Genomic DNA, 24,920 nt, shown 5'->3' on the forward strand with positions numbered 1-24,920 from the left:
GGTCAAATCAACTTTGGGAAGTGGCGAGGGGCAAGCCCTGCTTTGGGAGAAGATGATCGAGAGGGCGGAGGATCTGGTAGAAGCAGTTGGTGTTGAGCGTCAAGGGACTTTGAGGTCTGCAGCTAGCGGTGTGACATCATTGAGGTATGAAACAAGTTTGCAAGATGCACCGAGGGTGTTGAAAGCTCCCATAACTAGAGGTGGTTTTGGTAAGGGGATTTTCAAGAGTCTAGACAGTTTACCCCTACTTGATTTTTCAAGGAGGCTGGTTCGAACCAAGAACTTCCAGTCAATAAGTGGGCGAGATGAGTTTGGCAAAAGAAACTATAGTAGGGTTGGTGGAACATAAGGGTGTGGTAACCTCAACTGTTTCATAGTATTGAACATCTGCACCACATTACAATTCTTTAAACTTTATAATTATATTTTCTTGGGAATCTTCATCTGAACTCTCCTTGCTTTATTTGTAAAAGTTGTTCGAGTGTACTGTTATCTTGCCCTTTTTGAAAATGAGTTTTTATTGTTGTGGGAGGAAAATTTTCATCTTGGAACATCTTTTGGATTTTGACCTTCTGCTTATCCTTTCATTTTGTCAACCAATATTTTGCTTTCTTTTCTTAGGAAGGGTAGAATAGTTTTATACTTTTAGTTTTTGACCCTCATTTTGGTAAGAATTCTCATGCTTAGTTTAGACGAAGATAACATATTCACCAAAACTTCACGCTAAACATTTAATGCATGATACTTTGCAACCATGGAGGAGGCCCGTACAACAAAACCCTAGCTGTAGATATATCCTTGTCGTCACGCTAGCATGTTAAGACTTGAGATCCCATGCATGCAGCCAGCTGCTCATAGTTTAAGGCCTCCCGACAATGAGGCAAGCGCATACTAGAGATACTCCAAAAAATTTAGAGATGAGACCCTTCCTGTCTCCACGTTCCTGTTGTGAAGTACGTCGTCAGCAGCTGGGTCTTCTCCCTCTCACACCTCTCATGACAAGTACAAGAAAAAATTAAAGTAGAAGATACAGTATGAGAGAGTAATCTTTATTCACTAAATTTTGATGATTTACGATAAAGACTTTCCTGGCATATATACTCCGAACTAAGTTTAGAGTTTTGGTAAGAGCCAGAGGCGTAGCTCCCCGTACCGCAGGGTGGGGAAGCTGCCCGCCCCAGCTACCGGCGGAGGAACGGCAAACTGGATGTCGGAGGCGGCGAATAGACCAGTCTCATGGCTGGAGGACTGCAGGAGGAAGATGAGTTCGTTTTGGGCTGCAAGTGGGTGCGTTCTCGGGTCCAAATAGATGGCCCAATCAATTTTTGGCACACCGCAGCATCAAATCCATTATTCGTTTTTGACCCACCGCTCGCTGCTTCAGACTCCAGTCGAATCGAACGCCACCCCAGCCTCCCGTCAGGCCGACCCCGACGGGCGACGCCGCCAAACCCTAGCCGCAGCCGTGGCATGCGGCTGCGCGGCTGCTCCGGCTGCCAACCGCGGCGCCGTTCGCCGATCTTGGCTGAGCGACGAACCTGCGTTCAATTCATGGAGGAGGAGGTGGAAGAGCAAGGCTCAAAGGGGGCGCCGGCGGCAGCATGATGCTCCTGCTTGGGCAGTTGGGCTTGGCACGGCCAAGGACGTGGAGCGGCAACGCCAGCTCCGGTAGCAGCTATTGACGGGGAGCAAGAACAAGAGCAAGTTTGAGTGTTGGCTCTGTTTTTTCAGTTTCCTCTGCCCCACCTAAAATGTTGGGCGAGCTACGCCACTGGTAAGAAGCCACAAGCAACCGGACCCTTGTGAACTCCGAGACCAGTTATTTTACAACCGTTCCAGTTGTGAAAGGAATAGGATCAAGGAGAATGCTCTCTTGCGACCGTACCTGCCGCAAAACTCACATGGAGTGATCAACAATGGACAGTCCCTTCTTCAGTTGCACTTACTGCCTGTGAGGACCGGGCGACCGGTGGATGAGCGAGCATGCATTCTAGGAGACTACGAGAGTATGGACAGTCACTTCAGCCAGTTCTGCTCCTTTTTCCCTCGCGGTGCGCCCGCGGGCGCCCCGTAGGCGCCACCAGCTGCCCCTGTTTCCGTCCTCCTTGGGGCGCTCATCCACGCCCGCGCTCGACGAAGCTGACCCTGACGCGCCGTCCATGCGGGCATCAACTCTAGCTGCCAAATTTAAGCAGGAAAAAAAAGTGAGAAAGAGCGCATGAAATCTACCTCCTTCCCTGAGCTTGTTGGGTGCGAAGCGCTCGCTGCTGGAGGGGAGCCAGCTCGTAGTACTCATCTCCTGCCTCCCGCCACCACTCCTCCATAGACTCCGGCTCCTCTCTCACCTCCAAGAACAGATCAAGATGTTAGGGGTATAAACTGATGTACCTCCAACTTTTTATTTCAAATATTTATACTATTTTTTTAAAAAATAGAATCAAGTAGTACAAATATTTAAACTAAATAGAAGTAGTATAAATAGAATTGGAGATGCACCTGCACGTCACCTATTTACACCCTACAAGATCTCATGCCTCCCACCACCACTCCTCCACAGACTCTGCCTCCTCGAGGAAAAAAATCAAACCTTTGCGCGTACTAGAAGGTACAGAGACAAGGGGAAGAGAAAGCAGTAGCAGGACATACGAGAGAGAGGGCGGGGAGGAGCTCCGCAGCCATCAGGAGCAAGCTCCACGGCCGACCTCGCAGCCGCTGGGGAGGTCGGAAGCGAGCTCCGCGGGCGGCGCGGAGCTCGACCAAAGGCCACGCCAGGCATGCTGTCGTGCATAGGGCCATAGCATCAGCAGTCTGCACCACCTGCTTGTCCGCCTTGGCCGAGGACGGGGCGTGCTCGTCGGAGAGGAGATAGGGAGGAGCCACGACGCTCGGTCGGAGAGGAGCTGGGGAGCTGCAACACCTTATGGGACTCCGCGGTGCCACCGTCGTTGCTGCCTGTGCGCGAGCGCCGGCGGAGCGCGTAGGACTGCGCTCGGCTACCTCTTCCTACGCGCGGGCCTGCGCTGCTCCGTCGCCGCCACCGCCTGCTCCCTCGTTCCTACCTTGCGCTAGAAGGGACGGCACAACGGTGTGACTGTGGGGGGGAGGCCACGGCGACAACTCAGACGCGGAGCAGTGACTGGGCGACACCCGAGCGGAGCACAACACGATTTTTTTTTTATCAGGAGGCGGAGAGAGGGGCTCGCCTCCCTGAAGTGAGGTGGGGGCAACAAGTTTCGCGGAAACAACGCGTGGGTAAATGTCTGTGTATGGACAATGAGGTGGGCAGATGTCTGTATGAACAGGTAGACCGGTGGGCAACAAAATCACGAGAAACTGAGCTGAAGAGTGCGAACAAGGAGTTCGGAAAGCAGCGAGTGCATGCTGTACTTAACATGAAAAGAATATTGAATCTCCAGCGTACAACTTTGATCGGGCATTTTTAAACGACGTGGATGTATTGCCCTTCCACCGAGGCGTGGGGGAAATATGTAGAAATGAACAGGTAGACCGGTGGGCAACAAAGTTATGGGAAACTAAGCTGAACAGAGTGTCAACAAGGAGTTCGGAAAGCAGAGAGTGCATGTGAAAAGAATGTTGAATCTCCAGCGTACAACTTTGATCGGACAGTCTGAATCATTTTAAACGACGTGGATGCATTCCCCTTCCGCCGAGGCGTGGAGAATAACATACAGAAATGTGCCGCCTACTCGGGCCCGAGCATTTAGGATATCTCTAACCTCCACGTACAATGGTTTTTATAGTATTAATTATATCGCCGCATAGAATTTATGTAGCACCATAATAAATAAGAAAGAGAGTGCAGAGGAAGAAAATAAATCTCATACAAGATCCAGTATCAACACGTAAACCAATACGCTAGACACTACAGGTTGTGCTTTGGAAGTAAGGTGGTGTCTTCATAATAAATGGAGAAATATGATTGGTAGAGAAAAGAGAGTGAGTTTAATAGGAATCCACACTAAGACATCAGAGGCTGTAGAGTGTAGTTTCTAAAGGTGGTATCTTGATGATATGGCAATATAGACACTATCTATAGATACTATGGGTTGGAATTGCTCTTGTACATTGCGTTAATACTTAGGCCAGTCTCAGTAGGAGTTTTATGGAGAGTTTTATAGTATTAAATTCTGTGCCATATCATCAATTTTGCTGCCATGGTGAGGAGAGAGAAGGAGGAGTTTTATAGAATGTGAGAGGAGCTTCATCCCTATGAAACTCAGTTAGATAGTGCAGTTATTTAATTCTCAGTCTTAATAACTGTACTATAAAATTATATATTGAGACTATCTTTAATGCACAGTGCAGGAGTGGGCAGGCTGGCTATAGTTCGTCACACTACCTTGCCTTGTACTTAGAGGTATGTGCCTTGCTTGTAGCAGTGTATTTACCACTTTTTAAATTTATTAACGGATTTTTAGAATATGTATGGACGTATACCATCAAAACAAATATGATGCGAATATCTTTTCACGTACTTTCCTCTGACCACAAATATAAGTCCGGCTGGATCGTCGTAAGTCATTTTGTTATACTATACCCTGGTCCCTGGCTAGTAATAGCTATTAAAAATATAATCTCAAATGAAAATACTTGTCATAATGAATCTAGTACTGTCAATCTAGTGTTGTGAGTATATAAAATTTTAGACATCAATGGTCAAAGTTAAACAAGGTTTAGCCTGCGGTAAACCTAGTAGATGGACTCTTATTTGTGGTAAGAGGAAGTGTGTATATATATATATATGGTTAAAAACAAATTAATTGTCAATATCGGATACTGGAAGATCAAAAAGTGAAGCAATATATAATCTATATATAACATGAAAAAAATGGATATTTACTATCTTATAGAATTCTGGCTAAAGGAAAATCAAAACTTGTGCTAAAACCGTCCTTGCTATCGATAATAGAATTGACTAAATATAATTTGCAAACCTGAAAGGGTAAAGTGAGATATAGCGATATGCACACTAGGATGTGGAGTTCTCGTCCGTCCATCCTAATATATATATATATATATATTCTGAGTTATATTCTGAGGCCCATTGTGGCTGCCCTAAAGAGTTATATTCTGAGGCAAATTTTGAACAATAATACTAGCTATATATAAATGGGGCAGAAAAGCAGGTAGTAAGCAATAAATGTTATCTTCTTGTCCAGTAGTAACCATTGTGGAACCGGTAAGTAACAAATAGCAGACAATAAGCTTACTATCCAGCAGCAAGAAATAAAAAAGCATTGCTTCTCTCTGCTCTGCTCTTTTGTCTCCCCTCTCCTCCCACGCTTTTTACTGCTACGGGTCCATCTTATTACCTGCTTTTTCCCGTGCACATTGTGAAGTTGCACATTGTGAAGTTGATAAACAAAAAATACTTGGTTCTATTAGGGCCCATCTTACTTACTTATTCGTAAAAATGGGTTGCTCATGCCCTTAAGAGTTCTCAAAATGTTGAGGAGTTGAAGCTATGATGTATCAAAAATACCCTCCCGTCTATTCGATCCGTATCTGCATGCTACCATGCAGGTCTAGTTTGGTTGCATGCATGCAAAGCAATGCAAATACATTTGGCACGGTGATAGCGATGAAATAAGAAAAAAGTTTATTTTACTCCCCTCAACAATTTATTTTATCCGCTTAATCCTCTGAACAAAATTTAAGCTCAATTTACTTCCCCAAACTATTCCAATCGGTCCAATCTATCCCTACTGAAATTTCTCTTTTTTATTTCTCCGCTACAAGTGGAATTTTAATTTAAAATTTTTGCAATGTAACTTATAATATGATGCCCTATGCTAGAAAAATATATTATAATTTTTTCATGAATATTTTTCATGTAGAATTGTATATCTGCAATAAATTTCATGTTAAATATTTCCAACTTATGAAAATAACCATGAAAAATTCTTAATATATTTTTTTAACATAGAGCATCATATTCTCTATCCACTCATAAAATTTAAACTTAAAACTCAATTTATACGTGGAGAAATAAAAAAAATATTATTAGAGAGTAGATTGGACTAATTAGAATTGTTGGGGGAGTAAATTGAACCTAAATTTTACTCAGAGTTAAGCGGACAAATTGAATTGGTGAGAGAAGTAAAATGGACTTTTTCCATAAAATAATGTTGTTTCGGACATTTTGTATGTTTAATTTGTTGGTTGCATGCAAATAAAATTGGACCCACCTGTGGTGGCACAGGTAAATGGAAGACAATTTACAAGTCACCGCTCGAATCTGTCGGAGAAAGTCTGTTTGGCATAAAGAGAGTAGTTTATATAAAGCAAATTAGCTCTTGTATACAAAGGCCTAGTGAACCTCCTAGTTTCAGAAACTGGGTGCTATACCTAACTAGGAAGCAATTTCTGTACAGGGATAATAGTAAGGTGTGTACATGCTGCTCCGGCCGGCCGGATGAGGCTTCCCCTGCTATCTTGTACCTGATGTAGTCTTCCGGTCCATGCACACTCCATTCCACGTCCTATACATGTACAGCAGCAATGGCCGGCCGCGACGACATCGGAACAGCAATGGCCCGGCGGAGGCATCTCCGACGATCCCAACGGTAACCGCGCGGACACACGTAGGGCCGTACCAAAGTTTCTAAGTCCCTCGTGCGGAATATAAAATGAGATCCTATATTTAAAAATAAAAATAATATAATTACTTTAGAATCAGGAAAATTCCAGCCTTGAACACTCTACAGCTAAAAAATCTAAATGCATTTGAATTTAATTATACAATTTCTGTAACAATAAATCTACGAAGAACACCTTCTAAATTTGAGCAAAGCTATTCAAGCCACTCTGCTTCTTACGGTTTAGCACCGGAATCATATTTTCTAAAACTAGAAGCCACCCTGCTGAGCTGAGCGCTAGTTCCTTTGCCAGAAAATTAACAATTTAACTAACATTCCTATCTAGAATTCCTATCTAGAAATTTGCATGAATCGGTCTAATGATAGATTAATTAAGTTTAATAGATTTATCTCGTGAATTAGTAGAAGTTATATAATTAGTTTTATTATTAATTTATATTTAATACTTCTAATTAGTAATTTAATGTGACAGTTCTAAATTTTAGCGTAACCTAATACCGTGGAACAACTACGTACCTTGGAATAGGAGGATGGGGCACTTGCCTGCCGTCAGAGGTCTGTCTTCTGCCGTCCGCCAGCTGCCAAAGAACAGCCGCAGCAATCGATTCGCTCTTGCCGTCAGAAGTCTATCTGCTGCAGCAGTCCGCGAGCGCCTGAAGAATCGCCGCAGAAATCGATTCGCTGGGTTCGCAGTGGTTTGATTGAAGGGGGAAAACGAATCTGCTAGATATATAGAGCAGAGACCTATGCTGGAGTAAAAATCGCAGGAGAAAGATGGAATTGGGCGGCGTGGGGCGCGACGAGGAAGAGAGATCAGAGTTCGCGCTCATTTTTTACGCGCATCGCCGATTTTGCCGTCGGAGGCGAGCGAATTTGGCTCTCCTCGCAAGCGAGCTTTTCCTAGCCCCGCGAAGTAAGGTAGCCCCCGGAAGCAAGATTTGGAATCCAAACGCTCAGCGTAAGGGTGCCCTTAACGAGGGCATATATCCCATAGAGAAAAGAAGCTGCATATGAGGTATTTATCTTATACTCTATCAAAGCGGAATGACCTCTATCAAAACGGAGTGGCCTCCATCCGCTATTTCCAGCGGATAGAGAGGGTCCGCCAACGCGGCGGACATGGTGTGGACCCGCACACCCCTCGTTCCCTCCCTTCCCTTTCGACCGCCCCTCCTCCTCCTCCTCCTTCCATGCCACTCTCCACTTCGCCGCCCCTAGCCGCACCACCCTCCTCCTCCCTCCCGCCGCCGCAAGATCTAGAGGCAGCCGCTGCTATGGAGGCCGGCGTGGCGGGTCCCGTTGCGGGAGCTGGAGGCGAGCCAGCGCGCGGCGTGGCCGGAGGAGGGCGGCGGGGACGCGCTCGCAAGCACGAGGGCGACTGCAGCCGTTGGAGGCTGAAGCTAGTGCCGGCCGCCGCCTGGAGCTGCCGCCACCCCCATGCCGCCGGGGCAAGCCGTCCTCCGGAAGGAGAGAGAGAGAGAGAGGGACGGGCGGGTGCTAGATGGGGAGGGCCTCACCGTTTGGTAGCCGGTTGGAGACGAGGTGGCCTGGGAGGGGGACTTCACCGGCGGCGGTCGAGCTTGGGCCGGCGACAATGGTGGCCATTGGAACTCTAATACCTGGCGATTGGGGTCATGTCGCGAGCAACAAGTGGTGGTGGAGGTAGGTGGGAAGGTGTGCTAGCTGTGGGAGCGGTGATTTGATTTTGGTGGCCGGAGGTAGGAGTATTCGGCCGGCTGATGGAGCTCCGCTCGCTCAGTTTGTCTCTGATAGAGGAAGAAAGAGAGCAGGCGGATGGGAGGGAGGAGGAGTTCTGGGAAATAAGAGAGGAAAGAAAAATAATAGTTGGAGATGGTTAAATAAAATATGTGGTAGTTGGTATAGAGTATGAGATATAGTGTATGACGAGTGTGAAAGAAATTGGTATAAAGAAAAGAATCTCGATGACCAGACAGAATATTTCTTTTAAGAATAAAAATAAAGTATGATGAGCGCGAATAGCCTAACCTAGCAAGGATAAGGTCATACTAAACGCACTTGTTATTTTGATTTTTCTAGGCGGAGATACAACTTTCGTACCTGTGCTCTCTTCTATATCCGTCGGCACGCGCACTTAGTAGCAATGGTTGGGTGGACGGGGATAACTAATTGCAGACCAATCCTTTGCAAAAAAAAAGAAAAAAAAGAAAAACTAATTGCAGAGCAAGCCACCTGTATCTTACCACTGCGTCATACAGTACCCTCTGTCAGTATTCAATTCAGCAGCAGACGCCTCGGTTCCTCACGTATAAAATACCCGAAATGTGCCAACACGCAGGCATTTGCAGCTCCCTCACGTACAGGTACAGCGTGCATTAATTTGCCAAGAGCAGCAGCAGGTGAAGCTAGCTAGCAATGGCGACGCAGGGCCTGACGACTACGGCGGCGCCGGTGAACCTCGTCGGCCCCTTTACCGGCCGGAGCAGCTCGAGCTCGTCGGTCTGAGGAGCACCCATCATCAGGCTCCTCTCCGCAGCACACCCGAGGTATAGGCCTCCAGTGCTGAAACGGGATGCGATATATATAAGCTATGTTTCCAGATGGAGCGCTGCCGCCGCTACCACGGCCACCGCTGCGCCGGCGCCGGACGGCGTGGAGGTGCCGCGGGAGCAGGTGGAGGCCATCCGGTCGCTCAACGGGTGGGTGGCGGAGAACATGCTGCCGCTGCTGGCGCCCGTGGAGTCCGCGTGGCAGCCGCACGACTACCTGCCGCGCTCGTCGGAGGAGGCCGGGGCGTTCGCGGAGGCGCTGGCGGAGCTGCGCGCCGCCGCGGCGTGCCTGCCCGACGACGTGCTGGTGTGCCTGGTGGGCAACATGGTCACGGAGGAGGCGCTGCCCACGTACCAGAGCATGGGCAACCGCACCGAGGGCCTCGGCGACGCCACGGGCTCCAGCGGGCTGCCCTGGGCGCGGTGGATGCGCGGCTGGGCCGCCGAGGAGAACCGCCACGGCGACCTCCTCAACCGCTACCTCTACCTCACCGGCCGCGTCGACATGCGCCAGGTCGAGGTCACCACGCACCACCTCCTCCGCAACGGCATGGTACACGCTCGCATTCATATCGCTTCATCTATCGTCTCTCCTCCTTTAAATCCTTAAAATCGACGGTTGACGTGGATGCGGTATGCTAATCTCGGTTGTGTTGCGGCGCGCGCGAATCGAATACCAATCGGATCTCGATCAAGGAAATGCAGGTGCCCAAGAGCCCGTACCACAGAGCTCATCTACGGCGCGTTCCAGGAGCGCGCCACCTTCATCTCCCACAGCCACACGGCGAGGCTCGCCGCGCAGCACGGCGACCGCACGCTCGCCAGGATCTGCGGCGTGATCGCCGCCGACGAGAGGCGGCACGAGGCGGGCTACACCAGGGTCAGCGCCAAGCTCTTCTTCGACGTCGACCCGGACGGCATGGTGCGCGCGCTGGCCGACGTCATGCGCGGGAAGGTGACCATGCCGGGGCAGCTCATGTCGGACGGCCGCGACGGCACCCTGTTCGCGCGGTTCGCCGCGGTGGCGCAGCGTGCCGGCGTGTACACGGCGAGCGACTACGGCGACCTTGTGGAGCACTTCGTGCGGCGGTGGCGGGTGGCGGACCTCGCGGGCCTGTCCGGCGAGGGCCGCCGCGCGCAGGAGTACGTATGCGGGCTGGCGCCCAAGGTCCGGCGGATGGAGGAGCTGGCGCAGCGGAGGGCGGCCCGCGGGGAGCCCGGCCTCGCCCGGTTCAGCTGGATCTTCGACAGGACACTCGTGGTGGGCTGAAGCCTGCCTAGCTCTAGCCTGCGTGTGCGCGCTGCGGTGCGTGCGGGTGCCTCTCTCGGACGCTTGGATTAGTGTTGTGTGCTGTGCTTGGATTAGTAATAATAAGCTTTCCATCGTGTTTGCTTTCTTATTACATCGTGCTAGGAATAATAAATGGCTACAATCGACTAGTAGGTTTTAACCGACTTTCTCACCGTTTTGAGGTGCTTGAAGTTCTGCTGCGTCCACCTCTTTGCTGCATCTACATCTGCAAGAGATGGGCTTGCATGACGAAGTCGGCCTCATTGCTGTCGACAGACACGTTGCATCTAAAAAATACGACGAGCATCTGTGCAGACTTGCTTGAGGATCGGACTCGGGTGGACCTAACCAGCTGGCTACCTCTGCAGTACGTGAGAACCTGAAAATGCATGGATGCCCGTCATAGCACTCGTAGAGAGTGGATGAGAAGTACGCCCGATCCGATCAGGTTCACTGATTCTTGACCATCCGAAACTACCGATAGCAAAACATTTTTCCTGATATTTATCTTACATTACATGCTTCAGACTCCGCAAGAGTCGACATGAAGACACAGATACAGCTTAACTTACAACTTTAAACTCAATATACAAAAACTCATGACTACCCACTGCATAGTCTGGGACATTAGATGACATGATAAAGAAGCTGGTCACCAAACCCTACAAGAACATTTGCCAGGAAGATGTGAAGATGAGCAATAGTTTCAGGGGAAAGAAGCTAAGAAACAACTGTACCCTGTGAAGATGAGCAATAATTTCAGGGGAAAGAAGCTAAGAAACAACAGTGCCCTGCTACCACAAGGAGTAGCTGTGGTGCCGTTTATTCCAATTTCACAGAAGATTATAGTTCAGTAGTATACATGCTCCCAACAGGAAAAGATCAACTAATCATGAACATTCTTTACATGTGCGAGTCACAAGGGGAGAAAAACAAAGCCCTTCTATTTCCAATCAAGCATATCCAAAAGCCATAGGATTTCAGTTTCTGACCTTGCCGCGTCGCAGAAATCTAGCTCAATACCAAATACCTCAATGAAGTTTGCTCCTTTGTACAAGAAAAGCAAGGACATCCATGCCCGGATGTCTGATATGAACGGGTGTCTGGGTGAAAACCTGAGATATTCATAAGCCAGTGCACGAGCAGCATTACTGTCGATGTAATCGAAGGTCGACTTGTTAATGATGCAAGCCATCTTATTGGAATCCTTGCGGTGGGCAAGAACAGATACAGTGATGGCTGGCCCCATAGGGATTGATAGCTTGGGTTCAACTTCCAACATCAGGATGCAGTCTACAGACTTCAAATGTGCTGCAAGTATATCTGGAATGCCACGAGGTGCGCACTGTAGGCCTGCTCGAAAGGTGCAACCTGAAATTGCTTGAGAAAAGATGAGGGATCCTTCAAGCCACATATCCATATAAAAAACAAGATCCCCAAATGTGAGCTTTGGTACAGGAAGGTTATGCATCTTCTGTGGCTGGGAGAAGGTTAAATAAAGCCTCTGATAGTTTGCGTCAGAAGGAGGCTGTTTGCAAATGGACGGCCACTTCCGTGAGCAAATGCATTTCCAGAAATAATCATCCTTCGCAATTTCGCGCCACTGACGGCACACAAGCATGCAAAATACTAGATCTTTCCCATCCAATAATGGGAAAACAGACTTGAGAACTTCATCAGGAAATTCATTGTCCATTCCAATCCAAGAACTGAAAGGAAATGGAATATCCTCGACACCTCCAGGATGCAGGCTTCTGGCAACAAAAAACAAAAGATGCACTGAGACATGCCTATCACCAATTAAAGTGTCAAAAAAAATACTATGTTCAAAGTACTCCTATATTCAATTCTTTATTTTCACAGTAATATACTCAGTAATTGCAGAAAGATGACAGCATAGAATGACACTTCACAATGCATCGAACAATGGTTGTGGTTTATAAATAGTCCTGGTAAGAATAGTATTCACATTCCATGACATGAAACGTAAGGTTCACCAGAAGTTATGGTTCACTACACAGGCCCAGGATACAACCACAAGAAAAAGAAATAGTTCCTTGACAGTGCCTTGATCCATCCTTCCTAGCCACCAACAACTAACATAGCAGGGGTTGCTGGGGATTCCTTGTATACGTACGCAAAAGGAATTCGCTCAATCAGTATCATAGTCATTTCAAGCCTTTGGAAGAAAAGAAAAACTTGTGTTTCCAAAAGACAAGAAAGATAACGGCGTGGATGATATCTAAAATTCAGGATGAAGCAAGATTGTGGGATTTTGATGGGCAAAGCACCTTGACTCCTTGAGCCTCTAGTTGTTTCCAACTTAAGGGAGTAGTATGTTTATTTCTATTCTTTGGTGGGAGCTCGTATGATGCTCCGCCTGTTCACACCATGCGCCTGAGCAGGGAAAACTATGGGAACCTCTGGCGCCTATAATCATCTCTTCTACTTATTAATAAATGCCAGAAATATTCTGGATCTATAAAAAAAATCATGTGGTCTGACAATTAGGGAGGGGGTAATAGGAATGCCTGAACCATCACCACAACTAGATGGTAGGGACAAAATGATTTGGACAGAGCACCAAACTGATGGCCACTATGGCACCATGGAGGTAGAAGTTCAACATCAAGGGAAAACACAGTTTTACTAATGCTGTTGGGAAATCATTCTCAGTATCACAATATCATGCCTTTTTAGTTCAGTATGAAGCAAATCTTTCCTTTTTCCCTTTTGAGTGTGTGACTAATCTGTATAAGTGCATATTTACTCACACGCACAAACCCCATCAAAGAACACAAGTTCTACCCTATAAGTCGTAATTCTTACTAACCACTAAGCATGGTAGCTCTGAAAATAAACAAGAGATGGCTCCAGGAAATGTGCATCACCCTTCCCTGAATTCATCAAAGAAAACTATTGCACAATGGGGGAAAGAAAAGTTAAAACAAGAAAGAAGAGGAATGCAAGGTTTAAATTCGCCAGTATAGTCCAATGTTGGATCAAGAATTCAGAAGATGTAAGAACTTACAGAAGATCCTGTGCGTATGCAAAATATCCAAGTCTTCGCTATCTCCTGCATGAACATCAAGATACATTACTCGAGGTAGCAGAAGCATTTGGCTTTGCAAGTGATATCACTTGGTGAATACGGCGACCAGTTTATTACTCGCTCCATCTATCAATGGAAGACGTATTTTTTCAGGAGGAAGTCTTCAAAAGTAGATTTTGACCTTAAATTAATCTTGCAATACAATGCCAATTGTTACAGAACCAACACCATCTTAAAATTCCTTTGAATCTGAATATACTGAAGCAACTTTTGTCCTAGACATGCCTAATATGACTAATTGGTGAGAAAAGGTTGTAGAGTATTATATTTAGTCAAATCAAAATACGCCTACATTAATTGAAAAATGGAGCAGGAACTATGGCATATCAAGAAACAAGGCCAAACTGAACACAGATCATGAGTGAGGTTCAGTTTAATTTGACGATGAATTCGAGGCTACTAGTTCCCCGCCACGCAGCAGCTAAATCCCCAAATCCCAGTAGGAAACACTCGGACTCGATTCTCACAGCAAAGAAAAAAATCTTGAAGAACAGAACTCACTACTACAAGCTGGAATAATCAATCTAAGCGATCCAGAGATCCCTTACCGACAGAGGAAGGAATCAGTCCATGCCTGGTTGGATCTCGACCCCCCGCAAGCGCAGTATAGGGGAAGGGGGGGACGAACACAGGAGAAGGCTTCCTCGCACGGATCAAGGCAGGGGGCGTCAATCAAAGTCCCGTGGGGGGCGCACGTGCACAGCGGGACAGACAAGGGCGGCGCGCCCGGGGCCCGCCGGAGGAAGAGGGCGTCGGTCGGTTTGTACCTCGCCGCCGGCCCAGGTAAGGGGAAGTCGGAAGTGCGAGGAAGATTTGGGTTTGAGCTGGTCGGCCGAAGGAGGTGCCAAAGGGTTACCTTTTTTATTTTTTGTTTTGTTTTATTTAATTTCTATTTTTATTTTTCCAACTAAATCATCAAATCAAATGTCATTTTTTAAAAAATCTTAGTAGACGTGATATGCTAACCGTATGTATGCAGCTCTATACTATGGGATTTGCACAGCAGCACGTGTTTAGTTATGCACTAACTGAGCAATAGAAGTCAAGTAGTCAATTTTACCTGTGGAAATGGAATAAATTATTTTAGGATTTTTACTTGTCAGACCATAGTTTAAACTTTTGGTTTTAGCATGGCAGGTTATGAAGTTCAACCTAAGTGCACTCTTAAGTTATAGCACATCCACAGCACAAATCTTGTAGGATATATTTTTCATCCTGTTTTTTATTTGTATTACTTCTGTGAGAAATACCTTCACACTACTCATGAATTCATTTCGAAAAATTGCTTTTGGAAGTTTTTTTTCTCTTTCTTATCGATACATGGTATCGATTGCAAGATATTGGTTGCCGGGCTTTCATACGAATTTATGAAGTTTTGTATGTGGCAAACATCCGAAGTCAACAATACAACAAGTTATAAATCAAAAATGAAAAGAAAAACATAACTTTATTTGTATGATAATTGGGTTTGAGATGGAAACGTAACTATATTGAAATTGATGGATTATAGAAACATGTTTGAATCACACTCAGGGGTGATATATGTGATTTATTTTCTTCAATGATTAGCAACTGCCGTATTCGTATCACGTTCTGTTCAGAGGGCAGAACCCCCGTAAGAAAGACAAGGAGCTCCAGAATGCGCTTTTATATTCAGGAAGCGTAATTCCATAATTCGCTTTCGAACTAAACAGGGAGGTCCCCCTCTATGGGAAATAAATTGGGTGCAGCCCGACTGCAAACCCAGGCCGCTGCAGGCCTGGATGGATTAATGCCACCTGTCCATCTAATCGAATCTTAAGGTAAGTTTGTTGTCACCGCGCGGCCTATCGTGGCTTCGGCTTGATTAGTTCTGGCTCCGGCTCAATTAGCTCCAGCCCCGTAAAGGATTAACCTAACACAACACAGAGTCATGCCGCCGCCGCCAATCTGATAGCAACACAGGATCACGCCCCCCGCCGATCTGATCGCTGCTTCCCGTCTCCTGCACCTTCTTTCTCTCCTCCATCGCAGCCAAGTTTAACACAACGAATAAGAAGTCACGAGAGGACAGAGCAAGATGAGGCCCTGCACTCCCTTTTGTGCATGAGAACTCTTCAATCATTGATGATTATTGTGGAGTCAACGGCCAGCAAATTGCGCACGTGAGTTACCTATTTATTGGACGTATGTTTTCTCTATGATTTTATCATTCACACGATTGTAGTGCTCATGATCATACGTTACATGTGCATGTGTTAGATGACACAAAACACAAATTCGATGACCATAGAGCAAGTGACGGATGAAGCACCGAAAGAGCGGACACTGCATGTAGCATCATTGGTGACTGGTGCAATCACTCAAGGCAATGACAACACAATCACGGAAGCAACATCATCTGAGGTGCGTATGAACTTGACATTTAATATTTTTTAAAAAAAATATGATGTGGCAATACAATTATTATTCTAACACACAAAATAATTAAGCTGTTGTAATATGATTTTTATTCTTACAAATCGTACGATAGGTTGATGACAAAAATGAGCCAAGAGTGGTAGTTCCTGAAGTTGGAATGACATTTGAGTCTGAGAAAGATGCTTATGACATGTACAACAACTATGTTGGCAATGTTGGATTCAATATTAGAAAGAGTGATATAAAGCGCCGAGTAGATAAAACAATATATTCCAAAATTATAGTTTGTAGCAAACAAGAATTTGCAGAAACTAATTCATCACAAGCCACTACAAGGACAGGATGCAATGCTCGCATTCAGTTTAGTGTCAGTAGAGAGGGTATTTGGACTATGAAAAAGGTGATACCTCAATACAATCATTATCTAGCTAGTCCAAATAAGACTTGCAAGCTAAGATCTCAACGACAAGTTATACAAGCCGACAGAGTACTTATTGCTCAGATAAAGGAAGCTAGGATGAAGCCAAGTCAAGTGTTTGAGTTCATGAAACAATTTTATGGTGGCGCCGAAAATATTCCATTCTCAAGGACAGATTGCAATAATGAAATTGGTCATGAGAGGATGAAATACTTGGAATCTAATGATACACAAACACTGTTGGAATACTTGAAGAATAAGCAAATAGAGGATCCTGCATTTTTTTATGCCATTGAAATTGATAAGCCAACTGCTCGGATAACAAATTTCTTTTGGGCTGATGGTCAGTCTATCATGGATTATGCATGCTTTGGTGATGCTGTGTCATTTGACACTACATTTCAGACAAATAAGTTTGAAATGCCATCTGCTCCGCTCATTGGAACCAATTACCACAAGCAGACAATAATTTTTGGGGCTGCACTGCTATTTAATGAAACTATTCCAACATTTATTTGGTTGTTTCAAACCTTTTTGACGGCAATGTCAGGCAAGCATCCAAGTACAATTTTTACCGATCAAGATGCGGTCATGGCAGGAGCAATTGCTTATGTATTCCCAAATACAAATCATCGTCTTTGTTTGTGGCATATTTATCTTAATGTAGCAAAGCATCTCAGTCATGTAATTCATGAGCACCCCAAGAAATTTTTATCTGCTTTTAAAAGATGTGTGTATGAAGATAGATCAGAGGAGTGTTTCCAAAGGAAGTGGAATGAATTGTTAACTGATTATAAACTTGAAGAAAACTCATGGCTACTAAACCTGTATGATTTGAGAGAAAAATGGGCCGCTGTTTATCGTGACTCTTTCACAGCTGACATGACAACAACTCAAAGGAGTGAAGGTATGAATAATGTCTTTAAGAAAAGATTTCGGAGGAAACTTGGTCTTTCTGAACTTATTGTCGAATGTGAGAAAGTTTCTGCTTCCCTTCATGAAAATGAGTTGGATGAAGATTTTAAATCCCGTATAAAGAGTCCGGTTAATTACATCCCAGATTTACCTTTGTTGAAAACTGCCGCTGAGTTTTATACAAGGAGGATATATGCAGAGTTCGAGGCAGAATTCAATTCTTAATTCTCATTTTCTTGTAAACTGTTACAATCTGAAGGTTCAATATCAACATTTATGGTTACTCATATGCATTCTCAGGAAGGAGCAACTACTGTATTCAATAGTACAGATATGTCTATTACATGTTCTTGCAGAAAGTTTGAGGCCATAGGTATGTATACACATGCTGAACACATTCTGAATTACAGTACTAATTCTTATAAAAATTGCTAATCACTTGCTTCAATATTTTATATATAGGTATATTGTGCAGCCATGCCTTCAAAGTATTCAGTGCGAATGATGTTTTCATTTTACCATCACAATATATATTGAACAGATGGACAAAATATGCAAAAAGAGGTTTTTATATTGATAAAAAAAGAAAGTGAGAAAGGAAACTCGAAAGCACATGCTGCACGTCTGTCTTGAATCGCAACATCACTTGCATTAAAGTGTTCAGTGTCAATACCACTTCTTGATGAGTTGGAGAAAGCATTGCACAAGTTAGAATTAGAAGCACATGATTCTCTAAGAAAGATGCAAGAGAACGACGTTCCTATGGTTTCAACAGATGGTACTGTAGGTACAGTAAATAGTACTATATCATTTAGAGTTCCTCAGGTAGTGAAAGGTGCAAAAAGTAAAAGAGCAAATAATGTAGTTGAAAAGAAGAAAAGAAAGAAAAAGAAAAATTCTCAGGAGAAAGGTACTTGATGTTGCATGATCTGTATTTTTTACCATCTCATATTTTATTAATTTGTGCAAATATAATTCAGGTTTAGATAATATTCTTATTTTTGTATGTGTGAACTTTAGGTGAAGAACCAAGTAACAAAGGAGAGAATAGTGCCGCTAATATGGCAGTACTAAATAATTCCAGCAATATGTTGGCCAACTGTATGAGCAATGTGCATGAGTGGATACAAGGAGGATATACAAGTCACTTGATTGGTCTTGATCAAAATGCCACAGCTGCACGGAAATTATATTTTAATGAAGAAAGAAATGATACAACATATGAGAAATAGAGCACTTTAGTTATTATCATAGTCCATCGTCCTAGAACTTTTCTTATGTCTTCAGGTTTTAATTGTTGTATTTCCTCGCTGGACCTGGATCAAATGTTGGCAGAATTTACGGCACATATAAACGAAAACTCCAATGGGTGTATGTGTTTGTTGGTTGAATCCGAGACTAAATTGTTCCAGTTCAATTGCAAGTAATATCAGATGCAGATGCAAGTGCTCAAATGCTAAAAGCGTGGCTCATCCAACGCATGCGATGGCTGCCTGCTTCCGCGTGCGTCTGACATGCGAGGTCACGGAGCGCAGCCGTCTCCTTGCTGGCGAGGCCCCATATAGTGCGGCAGCATGGCATCACGGAGGACGGCGGTGAAGGAATTAGAAGAGACGGCATGCATGATACTAATCCTTCCGGAGCTGAAGCTAATCGAGCCGGAGCCGGAGCTAATCGAGCTGGAGCCGAAGCCAGGCTAGGCCGCGGTAATAACAAACTTGCTTTAAGATTCGATTAGATGGACAAGTGGCGTTAATCCATCCAGGGCTGCAGCGGCCTAGGTTTGCAGCCGGACGGCACCGAATTTGCTTCCCCTCTGTGGCCCTGTCCCATCACACACCAATCCACCGTCGCCGTCGTCGCGGGCGAGAAGCCGAGAACCGAGCACGCGTTTGAGCGGCGCGCGGCAGGAGCAGCTGCAGCGGGCCGGTCAGCACGCTCCAGCGCCTCGGCGATGAGTAGCGACGACAGCTTTGCTGCCGCGATGCGCTCCAACGGAAGCAGCGGCAGACTATTCGGTTTTTCCCCCCTGGTTGAGTCTCTCCTCTGTCCTCTCCTGTACCTCCTCTTTCTTCCTCGCCATGGTAGTAATTTCCTCCCATCCAGAATCCACGCGCACGTGCACATGGCTTTTGTTTTTCCCCACGAATCTTGGTCATGTGAAGTTGCAGGGAAGGAAACAATCTTTCGGTGGAATTCAATTGCGTCTTCCTGCACACCACCAAATCGTTGAACACTAGGTCGCTAGGAATTGAAAGAACCTTTCGGTTGCATGGTGATAGTGCCCTATGGATAGTCAATGCCCGATTGACAAATTAGAGTGCTCATACGTCAGGCAGTATGTAGTATGTACACAACCTGGAGGCTGCACATACTGAAATAGGAATATTTGGATTACCTGGTACCAGTGTACCGCTCACAATTGGTCATCACATTCACACCCATCTTGCACACCTGTGTGGATGAGTTGCATGACATAGTCTTGCCCAAGTCAAGGAAGTCCGTCAATCTTTAGCAGTGTTGTAATGTTGTTGGTGTATGTCCACATCACAATGACCAAGACAAACTGATGGTTGAATGGTTGATGCTGATGTGTTTGGTTCTAGTGAAACAACAATGTGGTCAAATCAATCAAAATAATTATCTGGCAAGAAGTCCTTCCATGAGAGGTTAGCCGGTGAAGACCCAGAGCATTCAGGAAATCTCCACATACCCATTGATAGGCTATTTGCTACAAAACAGGGTGTTTTCTTGTCTCTCATCTCATGGGTTTAGGAGAGGGAATTGCAATTGCTACCATGCAGCTGGTATTGATATGGAGCATAACATCCACCGTGATGTTGGTCGCATCCGGAGCTCATCCTCCCTCTGCTGATAGTCTTGCACACTGCCCCAAAACCTGTGGCGATGTGAGCATCCGGTACCCCTTTGGCATCGGGCCTGGCTGCTTCCGACAGGGATTTGAGGTAACCTGCAATAGGACCACCAAACCTTGGAAGCTCCTTTTGAGCAACACCACCACTCAGGTGACCGGCCTCTATCCTTCAGGAACTGTCCTTGCCTCTTTTGTGTACACCATCCCCATGGCACCGGGCGTCGGCACCTACAACCTGTCATGGCAGTCTCCAGGGCGGAATCTCAACATCGAGTCTTATAATTACTTTGCGTTCCTTGGTTGCGGAATCGGGGTCTACCTGTTCCACCCAGACACCGGTGACCTTGTAGGCCATTGCACAAGCAAGTGTTCCTCCATGGCGGCTATGCTCATAGAAACACAAGGAGGTAGCTGCAATGGCATGGGTTGCTGCACCGTCACATTCCCTGTGCCGTTTCGAGGATTTAGAGTGACTGTCATTAAAAACAATGATACAGTACCACAACCCTTCAGTGATGTCACAGTCAAGGCTTTCTTAAGCTTCCGTCCATATAAGTTTAGTATTATGGAGCTCTTGTCCGATAAAATAAATGCAAGTACCATTGGTGCTTTGTCGGCATACCTCTCAACCGTCATTGCAGATGAACCCAATTGTAAGAGTGCCCAATTGAATAATAAGACGCAGTATGCATGCAGCAATAGCAACTGCAGGGATGTACAAAATGGAGGATACTATTGTGCTTGCTCTGGAAACTTTGATGGTGGCAATCCTTACCTTCTTGATGATTGCAAACAAGGTATGCACCCAATTACTCTCAAGTGTTTCTTTTTGTCATTGATTATTATCTTGTGACATACTTTTGGTTATCAAACTGGAGCAGAGTATAACCCAACCCCAAAGACGAACTGTTCTCGATCATGTGGCAAGACATATATTCCTTTCCCTTTTGGGCTGGAGCCAGGGTGTTTTGCCAAAAGGAGATTTCAACTGAATTGCGCATCCAACCGCACTCTTATTGCAAGACCACCTGCAAAATATGAAGTGACAAATATTTCATTAGATGAAGGACTCCTGTATGTTAATAAGCTTTCAGAATCTGAAGATGCCAACACAAATTATCTATCAATATACTATGGTGGTTCTGATTACTTTGGCCAGCAGTTAATTTATGGTTTGGGGCAATCTGGCTTATCTGAAGAGTATGGTGCTTGGAGCTGGTCAATAACCAATTCGACATGTGAAAGTGCAAAACAAAACAGTACTTATGCATGCCTCAGCACAAACAGCAAGTGCATTGGTGTTACACATGGGACGATCTATATTGGTTATCGTTGCAAGTGTTCTCTTGGATTTGAAGGAAATCCTTATGTTCAAAATGGATGTACAGGTACACATTCTCTAAAGTATCCAATGCATGCATTTGATTAGGCAACACGAATAGTCATATTTGACTCTATGTATGCTATCTGTTGAATTTGATTGTATGCCATTTGTAGATATTAATGAATGTGTAGTTGAAATAAAGCAATAGGATCATCATCAAAAGTGAGTTATATTTTATCCGCTCCAGTTTATTTTGTTTGGAATTCTATTTTCAGATATTGATGAGTGCTTGATACCAAACTATTGTAATGGGACATGCTATAACTTTCAAGGAAGCTATAGTTGTTGCCCTCATGGTATGTCGTTTGATCCAGTACGAAGGCAGTGCACTTCTAGTAAGGGGCAAAATATTCTTTTGGGTATGTCACACTTTCCTTATCGTTTGATGTCTGTATAAACTCCAGTTGAAATATAACTTTTCAATTGTTGCAAATACTCATGTAGGGATTTCTGTTGGAATTAGCAGTGGTTTTGGAGTTCTACTTCTTACATTGACTGCAATCATATCAGTCAAAAGGTGGAAGAGAGGCATGCAAAAGAAAATCCGAAGGGCGTACTTCCGAAAAAACAAAGGTCTACTCTTGGAGCAGCTGATCTCGTCCAGTGAAAGTGTTACTCATAACACAAGAATATTTTCACTGGAGGAGTTAGAGAAAGCAACCAACAACTTTGACTCAACACGTATTATCGGACATGGAGGTCATGGCACAGTTTACAAGGGTATTTTATCCGATCAACGGGTAGTCGCCATCAAAAGGTCCAAAATTGTGGAGCAAAGTGAGATTGATCAATTTGTTAATGAGGTGGCCATCCTATCCCAGATAATTCATCGCAACGTGGTGAAACTTTTTGGTTGTTGCCTTGAATCCGAGGTGCCTCTTCTCGTGTATGAATTCATCTCCAATGGCACACTTCATAATCTTCTTCATGGCGATCTGGGTGCCAAATGCTTGTTAACATGGGAGGATCGTATCAGGATTGCTCTAGAGGCTGCAGGGGCACTTGCTTACCTCCATTCTTCTGCCGCTATGCCAATCTTTCATAGAGATGTGAAATCAACTAACATACTCTTGGATGATGCCTTCACTACAAAGGTTTCAGACTTTGGTGCTTCCAGATCCATTTCGATTGATCAGACTCGTGTGGTTACAGCTGTGCAGGGGACATTTGGGTACTTAGATCCAGAATATTACTATACGGGCCAATTAACTGAGAAGAGTGATGTTTATAGTTTTGGCGTGATACTTGTTGAGCTCCTAACAAGGAAAAAGTCAATTTTCGTCAACTGCCTTGGTGAAAAGCAGAACTTGTGTCATTGTTTCCTTCAAGCACTTATAGATAAAACTATTATGGATATGGTGGATCCTCAAGTTGCCGAGGAAGCCAACCAAAGTGAAATTGATGAGATTGCCTTGGTTGCGGAGATGTGTTTAAGGTTGAAAGGAGAAAACAGACCTAAAATGAAAGAGGTGGAGTTAAGATTGCAACTCCTAAGAGCTAAACCATCTAGATCACACAAAGAGGAGTCAAAAAGAGGCAGAGAAATCCAGCAGTCATTATCCTCAGAGTATAAATCTACTTCCCTGACCGTGACCAAGAGAGCTGAAATTGGCTTTGTTGCTAATCTACCATCTCAGGCTGTCTCTAGGTGCCACACTATGGAGCAAGAAATGATATATTCTGCAGAATTTCCTCGTTGACCGTACGTTTTGGTATGAGGAACCATCCAGCTTCTTTGTTTTATCATGTGAACTGAAACACCTCACATTTGATCTACCACATTGTCAGTCAGTTGAAGGTTGAACAGATTCACCATATGATTTCTCTGGATATCCATCAAGTTTTTATCATGTAAACTGTAGCACTGCATATTCAATATACCAAGTCCATGTAGTTTAGTGAGTTGGTTGAAGGTTGAATAGATTTTCCATACAATTATTCTCAGTTTCTGCAGGTGGGTTTTCAAATGCATTGCTAAGCTTTGCTGGGTTTCTTATATAGGAGTAATCCAGATTTTCATGGGAATAACTGTTCATGTTGATTTGTTAGGCTTCTGTTGTTTACTCAGTCCAACTGCTCCGAGTTTTAGTTCTAGATAAACTCGCTGTTATCCAGGTGGGCAAGGCTGATAGTGTGACTGCTTCTCCCCATTGATGCTTTGATAAAATCTGGTGACCCCTCAGCAGCCGGCACCCTGTTCCTTTTTACAGGAAGAATTTTGTCTTCAGTTGAACCTATTCCTGCACACAGAAGGCCATTCATAACATTTCTCAAACCTTGGTAAGGCTTATGTTATCCTTTGGAGGCTACTTGTAGCATGCCGACTTAGTCCCAGAAATTCGCTCGGCCACTAACTAAGATCGAAACTGTAGCACTAATGATTAGCACCTCCATGTACTCTGGCAATTATTTAAGCAATATTCCTGGTTCTCAATTGGTTGATCAATACTTGAGCAGCATGTCCCCTGTCCCTGTGGCTTTGTTCCCGATCGTTTCATATGCTCAACTCTTACCGGCAAGCTTCCAACTGCTTTGAGAACGCCTGATAGTTTTGCCATTTGAAGAAGAGAAAGAATTCATGAATGCCTCGAGCGTTTCTGATGTCTGGGTCGACTGGCCATTCCTGTTGCATTGTATTGCTTAGTTGGGAGTGTATAATATCACGGTGCATATTGTTGATGGGTCATGTTTACTGCATCCTCCAAAACTGTTGAACTACGAGCAAGAAAATGTCCTTTATGCTGTTTGTAGATCAAGCTGTCCTCTCACCTCAAGTCCTCAATCCTCTATTGCTTTGGGGTTTTTTTTTTTCAGTGAGCTGATTTCTGAGACCTCCAGCCGGAACGGCCCACCTGCATCCCAGGGACAGCGGCAGCGCGGGCTTATCAGCATTGAACAGGCTCACATGGGCCGGCGCCGGAAGAACAAACAGCCCGCGTCGTTCCTCCCTCGGCCGGATCAGTCCGTCCTCATCTCCAGTGGATCCGCCAATTCGTTCACCCCGGCCAGCGCGCGCAGTGGGCGCGAGGGGAGCCGGACCGTGTCTGCAATCCGTCGAGCACGTCGAGGACGGGCGAGGCGATGTGGATCCGGACTGGCTTCTCCGGGGAAGTGCTGCCGTGCTTCGTGGGCAGAAAGCAGAGTAGGCGAGCGCGAGAGACTGGCGGAGACATGGCGCAGGCAGGATCCTTCTACCTGTGTCTGTTTGGCTACTGATACTCCAGTCGTCACTCACTAGCAGCTAGAAGGAATGACATTTGACGACACACAAACACATCAAAAACAGCTTAGAAGATGTATCTAGTAGACCGTTTATACAGCTCAGAGACATTAACATACTAGTTCGTACTCCCTTTTCAAATCTACCCAATTATAAA

The 24,920-nt window shown here is 45.1% G+C and overlaps 3 protein-coding genes and 1 long non-coding RNA gene across 12 annotated transcripts; 2 read left to right on the forward strand and 2 right to left on the reverse strand.

Annotated features, from left to right (window-relative positions):
* Positions 1-1,221: 1,221 nt before the first annotated feature.
* LOC112877903 lies at positions 1,222-3,190 on the reverse strand. The gene is made up of 3 exons (XR_003225594.1): positions 2,647-3,190; positions 2,230-2,345; positions 1,222-2,145 (listed from the first exon to the last, which is right to left on the reverse strand). It is a non-coding gene; the product is annotated as an uncharacterized LOC112877903 (long non-coding RNA).
* Positions 3,191-8,057: 4,867 nt separating this feature from the next.
* Positions 8,058-10,979, forward strand: LOC112873252 (acyl-[acyl-carrier-protein] desaturase 4, chloroplastic-like). Its single transcript, XM_025936252.1, is given in 4 exon segments — positions 8,058-8,143; positions 9,122-9,701; positions 9,845-9,874; positions 9,876-10,979. Coding segments are annotated over 4 exon segments (1,239 nt in total). The 3' UTR covers positions 10,419-10,979.
* A 234-nt stretch (positions 10,980-11,213) lies between these two features.
* LOC112875329 (F-box protein At5g39250) lies at positions 11,214-14,389 on the reverse strand. 7 transcript variants are annotated; one of them, XM_025939142.1, is made up of 4 exons: positions 14,100-14,389; positions 13,471-13,515; positions 13,273-13,336; positions 11,214-12,193 (listed from the first exon to the last, which is right to left on the reverse strand). In XM_025939142.1, exon 4 carries the CDS (start codon positions 12,133-12,135, stop codon positions 11,383-11,385), a length of 753 nt encoding a protein of 250 aa, XP_025794927.1. In that variant the 5' UTR covers positions 12,136-12,193; positions 13,273-13,336; positions 13,471-13,515; positions 14,100-14,389; the 3' UTR covers positions 11,214-11,382. The 7 variants fall into 7 exon arrangements, with proteins under 7 accessions (XP_025794927.1, XP_025794924.1, XP_025794928.1 ...); XM_025939139.1 differs by having other exon boundaries at positions 13,273-13,355; XM_025939143.1 differs by lacking the exon at positions 13,273-13,336 and having other exon boundaries at positions 11,214-12,190.
* Positions 14,390-19,007: 4,618 nt separating this feature from the next.
* On the forward strand, positions 19,008-24,850 carry LOC112875668 (wall-associated receptor kinase 3-like). Of its 3 annotated transcripts, XR_003225204.1 has the most exons (6): positions 19,009-20,956; positions 21,041-21,547; positions 21,759-21,902; positions 21,988-23,255; positions 23,659-23,823; positions 24,358-24,850. XR_003225204.1 is itself a non-coding variant. In XM_025939604.1 (5 exons), the coding sequence occupies exons 1-4, from the start codon at positions 20,050-20,052 to the stop codon at positions 23,241-23,243; spliced, it is 2,814 nt and encodes a 937-aa protein (XP_025795389.1). In that variant the 5' UTR covers positions 19,008-20,049; the 3' UTR covers positions 23,244-23,255; positions 24,358-24,850. The 3 variants fall into 3 exon arrangements, 2 of the variants coding, with proteins under 2 accessions (XP_025795389.1, XP_025795388.1); XM_025939604.1 differs by lacking the exon at positions 23,659-23,823 and having other exon boundaries at positions 19,008-20,956; XM_025939603.1 differs by lacking the exon at positions 24,358-24,850 and having other exon boundaries at positions 19,011-20,956; positions 21,988-23,977.
* The last annotated feature ends 70 nt before the right edge of the window (positions 24,851-24,920 follow it).

This window comes from Panicum hallii, chromosome 9 (assembly GCF_002211085.1).
Source record: "Panicum hallii strain FIL2 chromosome 9, PHallii_v3.1, whole genome shotgun sequence".
NCBI classification, from domain to species: Eukaryota; Viridiplantae; Streptophyta; class Magnoliopsida; order Poales; family Poaceae; genus Panicum; species Panicum hallii.